This window comes from Anopheles darlingi, chromosome 2 (genome assembly GCF_943734745.1).
Source record: "Anopheles darlingi chromosome 2, idAnoDarlMG_H_01, whole genome shotgun sequence".
Lineage (NCBI taxonomy): Eukaryota > Metazoa > Arthropoda > Insecta > Diptera > Culicidae > Anopheles > Anopheles darlingi.
Genome location: NC_064874.1, coordinates 2,512,501 through 2,517,500, shown reverse-complemented (window position 1 = coordinate 2,517,500; position 5,000 = coordinate 2,512,501). Strand labels below are relative to the sequence as shown.

The window sequence follows — 5,000 nt, the reverse complement described above, 5'->3', positions numbered from 1 at the left end:
CCAGCTCAGACAGATAACACCCTCCCTGGTGGCCATCTGCCCTGTGGCTCGGTCTTACCCCACTCGTAAATGGTGCCGCATCCAGACAGTGGGCCGCGGTAAGCGCCCAGAACTCGGCTATGATCGATGCTCCGCACACGTGCGTTCCCTCGTGGCGCAACGAAAGCTGGTAGGGATAATCATCGATAGAGGCACTTTCTCCTCCGAAAATGAATGGTGCCGGTGTGTTGGGTTTCTCAAATTTGATGCTTCGATTCGCTGGCCACATTCGATATTTCATCAGCAAACGAAACAGTGCCGGTTGGCGGGAATAGTAATACTGTTGATTACCTAGAATCGTTAGCAGGATACTTGAACATCTTTCACAGTTTACGCACACCTTTACGTTTAATCTAGGCCACTATTGCTGTAGTTTAATTAGTTTTTATCATTTACCGATCGTTGCGCTGGAAACTGATCCTATGAAAAGGGCGAACAGGATACACCAACGCATTTTCGTAGATTATAACTCCACTGGAACACTTCGAAAAAGGTTCCTAACTACTCGCTATGCTGCTCGTCGTCATCTACTAACCTAACGCGAAGCACGAGTGGATGCAGAAGCTTATATTAAAGTACCGAAATCAGATGTTATCTTTTACTGCGAGATTCGACAAACAAAGATATGAGATGAGAAGACGGTTTATCTCCAGCATACCCCAGGCGACCTGTTTCCGACTTGCTCGGGCCTGGCCAGCTCCCGCAGATAGGCACAGTGAAGAGCACCGCACATGTCCGCACGTTATACTGTTTCCAGTCCACCCGCTCATCCGAAGCCGATTACGGCCTTTCGTAGTAGCCCCCAGCCAAACAAACCGCGACATCTGCCACAAACAGTTTTATCCAACGGCAACGTCACGCAAAAAACGGATTGTAAAGCAACTAATGGCTGGCTTATCAGGAGACGCGAGATGAAATGCAAAATAAAAAGAGTCATTTTATTGACTGTTCCCTGTGTACCATGATTACTTCCTTCTAGACAAGGCCCACCCATCAAGTATATTGATTCTGTGCTATTTATAGGCCGAAGCCACATAACGAACTATTTCCGGTATCAAAATGCTGTTAAACGTTATAGAGAATGTTGGTTTGGCTCGATATAGGACATGTGGATTAAGACGATCAGTTCAGGGTCAGTCTAGATGTGACTAGCGGTGTTGACGAGAGGATGGAATGTAGAAGCTACTAGGAAAAGTAACTTAGGCTGGGGCGAAAACCTTATATTGATGAAAATCATCACACAATTTATTTATTGTTTGGAGTATTTAATACATCGTTTAAATGCTGTTTACAAGCATTGTACCCACGGCAGGTACTTACGCACTGGCTATGCTTTGCTATTGGTATCTTTGGGAACTAATAATACTTTCGGCTATGGCTTCGGACGGTGGCCATTAAGCGTAGATGGCTGTTTCGTTCAGCGACCACCTTTGTTTACACTGTCCTTTGTACGCAATAAATAAATGACAAACAGAAATAAATGCTTCTTTAGAGACGGCGCAAGGCTACGAACTTAAAAGGAACTGAATAAGGCTAATCCGAGACTGAGACAAGACATGAGTCACAACACGACATAGAGCAATACTAGAACGAATGAGGAAATGGTTGTGCTGTTCAGATCATTCTCGTCTTAAAAATTAGATGCGGTTCCGATCGTAAGGAATCTGTGAGATAAAGCGTTTTTGTCACTTGCTGGAAGTAACGTTTTTCGTTCGGAGAATTTATCGTATACACTATCGGTCGAACACCTACATTTTTCCATAGTGTGGAGATTTGTCTGAAAAGAACACCAAGCATTATTTTACTGCATTGTCTACGGCAGAATACGAAGATACTCACGCATTATACTCATCCTTGTGAATAAACACAATACTGATACCAATCACCGGAGCGATTATGTTGCGATAAATTGCACCAAGTACGGACAACAGTATTGTCGAGCTATTTAGGTATTGCGGCATTCGCAAATGGTAGGACTTTTCCATCCACAATCCACACACTAAATCGGGACATCGTTGACGAAGCTGAAACAACACGAGGACAAATGAATGCCTCGTGCGAACGTGTCAGAGTCTGCTTCCGCGCGGCCACTTTCGGATTCCCTACCTGGTAGATAGCGACTGGAGACGAGCAGCAGAAAATGATACGTTTGGTGAATACTGGGCAGCGTGTAGCGGCTTCACGGATGATCTCCAAGAGTCGAGGAGTGGTTTGCGATGCCAGCAGGAATACTGTTACTTCCGAGGACTCCAGCAGTTTAAGCAACTTTTCAAAAGTTACCACCTTCTCCGACTGAAACATTTGTCTGCAAAAAAAGAAGAGGATATGAGCATTTCCGCTCTTACGCATCTGGAAGTGCTGGCCACATTACCCGAGCGGATGGTGCTCAGTAATGCTGAAATTATCGAAGAAACTGGAGTGCAGCTTCGAAACGGGTTCGTTAATGTTCGCCTTCTCGAGGGTCGATTTGTGAAGCAGAATGGCCTGTCCATCGCTGGTCACGCTGAGATTGAGCAGTATTTTGTGGCACTTTTGTGCTAAGCACTGATTAATCGCGGCCATGGAGTTGTCCGGGGCATCAAACCCTCCGCCCCGGTTCAAGATCGGCCAGTCATCGCCGCAGCCCTGCTGTTTCTCACTTTTCCAGAGCAACGAGCGTACCACTTCGTCGGAGGGCGACTTTAGTTTCACGAATTTGGAGGCCAGCAGAACCAAAAAGAACGCCAGCATCAACCAGGGAAAGCTGACCGAGGCGAAATTACAGCATAACCAAAGGGCGTTCACTACAAACGTGCAGCAAGTCGCGAGAAACCAAAACAATTGAAAAAGCATTTTGCAAATTTTTATCACTGTCCCCAGATTCATGCGCGATTTCCGTCGTCGTCGTCGTCGCCGCGAGCCGCCAAACTACCGCCAGCCTGTGGTAGTGCAAAGTAGTGGGAATTTAGTACTTTTTCAACAAAATTAGTGCATTTTTACGTACCACAAGTTTTGGAAATTTTTTTTTGTTTTTTGGTTTGAGACAAGGTGCTTTAAATAGAGAGGTGGCTTCATACAGAACAAAACCAAGATCGAATTTTAGAAAATAGTTAAGAATTTGACAGTAACGTTCATTGTTTACATTTACTTCGAAAATGCGGTTTTCGAAACTGTTTTCGCGATCCGTGGTATTACGAAATTCACGAGAAGTGGCACGAAAGTTCAATTTTATACAAATATTCCCAAAGTTCTTCCTAGTGTTTCAAAATGGTATCTGGCCGTAGGTCTTGCCACCTGTCCCAGAACCGGAACTAGCTGACATTTCTGGACCCTATTCACTCGCTGTAAAACACAACGAGGTCGCTTGTTTGATGCTAAATAGTGAAATCAATCATTTAAACATTCGAAAAAGAGTGAAATCAGGTACATTGCCTGATAAAACCATTAAACTTTGCCGTGTCTTCTTCTTCTTCAAACGCGCGTTGCTTTGTTGATCGGCTCTACTGTCACACAACGGCTGTCATCGAATTTTTGGCCACCCACCTCGTCCACTGTGCACAGGCAGTCGAATCGAGCAATTTTGGCCGATGCCGCGATGTGCGGATTTTCGTGAAAAAAGCGTGAAAACTCGTGAAAAACAGTGAAAAATCGTGGTTTTTCGTTGCGGAGCCGTGCGTGTTCTAATCCGCTCGTTTGGAGCCTTTGTGAAACGGAAATTACGACGCACTTTCGATTGGTGCGGGCTGGGGCTGCTGGTGCGGTTTAGCTTGTTCCCCCAAACGGGAGCCCTGCTGCCGACGAAAAAATGTCTTCAGAGTTCGACAAGTTTAACGAATCTTTGAAGGCGTCGTTCTGGAAAAATGTTAAAAATAATCGAGCCGAACGCAAAGCTAACGGTACCAGCTGCCGAATCGATCCAACAGCCACCGCTGGCGTGGTGCCGGACCAAGCGACGCTGCAGGAACGCGCTCCGCCACCACACGTCTCTCGGGTTTACAGCACCAAGTGCGATGCGGAGGTCGATGCGTCGCTAGAGGAACTGCTGGCGAAAGATCCGAAATGTGATGAATTTGATGACTACGTTCCGCCTAGGGCGCCCCGGACGCCACCCATGCCGGACGATTACGACGATGATCTGGGTACACATCGCCCTCAGACACCGATCGAAATCCCAGTGGACGACGATATCGTCGAAATCGGTGACTCACCGGATCATCTGGGCCGGCATGCGCTGGAGAAAGACACCAAGGCCGACGAGCTGCTGCTGGAGAAGCTCTGGAAATACTTTGGCCATCGCGACTTCAAAAGCCATCTGCAAAAGGAGGCGATTGAAACCATCATAGCTCGTACGTAGATGAGTCGCATGGGTGGTCACCCGCAGTCCCGCGAACATCGTTGTAGCTTACATTCTGTTTTTTTTTCTTTTTGATTCGCCCCCGTTTTCACAGGAACCCGCGATGTGTACGTTTCCATGCCGACTGGAGCAGGTAAATCGCTCTGCTTTCAGCTGCCCGGTGTCATGCAGGATAACAAAGTAACGATCGTGTTTTCGCCACTGCTGGCGCTGATCAAAGATCAGCTGGACACATTGGCTCGGATAAAGATTCCGGCCGATTCGATCAACTCCAAAATGGGTTCCCGCGATCGGGAACGCGTGTTGAACGATCTGAAGGCGGTCAAGACGGACATACGCTTCCTCTACATCACGCCCGAGCAAGCTCAGACAGCCATCTTCAAGGAGATCATACAGCATTTGGTCAAACACCGGAAGGTGGCATACATTGTGGTTGATGAGGCGCACTGTGTTAGCGAGTGGGGTCATGACTTTCGCCCGGACTACCTCAAACTTGGTGCTCTGCGAAGCGAATACCCTTCCATACCGTGGATTGCGCTAACGGCAACCGCCTCCAAGCAGGTGGTGGCCGACATCTTCAAGAACCTGAGGCTGAAAGAGCCGGTCGCAAAGTTCAAAACCCAATGCT

The 5,000-nt window shown here is 47.3% G+C and overlaps 3 protein-coding genes across 5 annotated transcripts in view; 1 reads left to right on the top strand and 2 right to left on the bottom strand.

Moving 5' to 3' along the window:
- Nucleotides 1–493, bottom strand: part of LOC125959790 (trypsin-like) — a 917-nt gene extending 424 nt beyond the window's left edge. The window contains exons 1-2 of the mRNA XM_049692729.1: nt 436–493; nt 59–330 (exon numbers count right to left, since the gene is read on the bottom strand). Of these exons, the coding sequence (XP_049548686.1) occupies nt 59–330; nt 436–493 (330 nt within the window). The remainder of the gene's footprint in view (nt 1–58; nt 331–435) is intronic.
- A 760-nt stretch (nt 494–1,253) lies between these two features.
- On the bottom strand, nt 1,254–3,059 carry LOC125959777 (glycerophosphodiester phosphodiesterase 1). The gene is made up of 5 exons (XM_049692714.1): nt 3,023–3,059; nt 2,411–2,957; nt 2,146–2,344; nt 1,879–2,063; nt 1,254–1,816 (listed from the first exon to the last, which is right to left on the bottom strand). Exons 2-5 carry the CDS (start codon nt 2,902–2,904, stop codon nt 1,654–1,656), a joined length of 1,041 nt encoding a protein of 346 aa, XP_049548671.1. The 5' UTR covers nt 2,905–2,957; nt 3,023–3,059; the 3' UTR covers nt 1,254–1,653.
- Nucleotides 3,060–3,583: 524 nt separating this feature from the next.
- LOC125959752 (ATP-dependent DNA helicase Q5) overlaps nt 3,584–5,000 on the top strand; it is a 6,929-nt gene continuing 5,512 nt past the window's right edge. For all 3 annotated transcript variants that reach the window (XR_007469764.1, XM_049692675.1, XM_049692676.1), the window contains exons 1-2: nt 3,584–4,364; nt 4,467–5,000. The exon at nt 4,467–5,000 is cut by the window's right edge and continues 113 nt beyond it. Coding sequence is in view for 2 of the 3 variants with exons in the window: in XM_049692675.1 (XP_049548632.1) it covers nt 3,824–4,364; nt 4,467–5,000 (1,075 nt within the window). In the remaining variant the exon portion in view is untranslated. The remainder of the gene's footprint in view (nt 4,365–4,466) is intronic.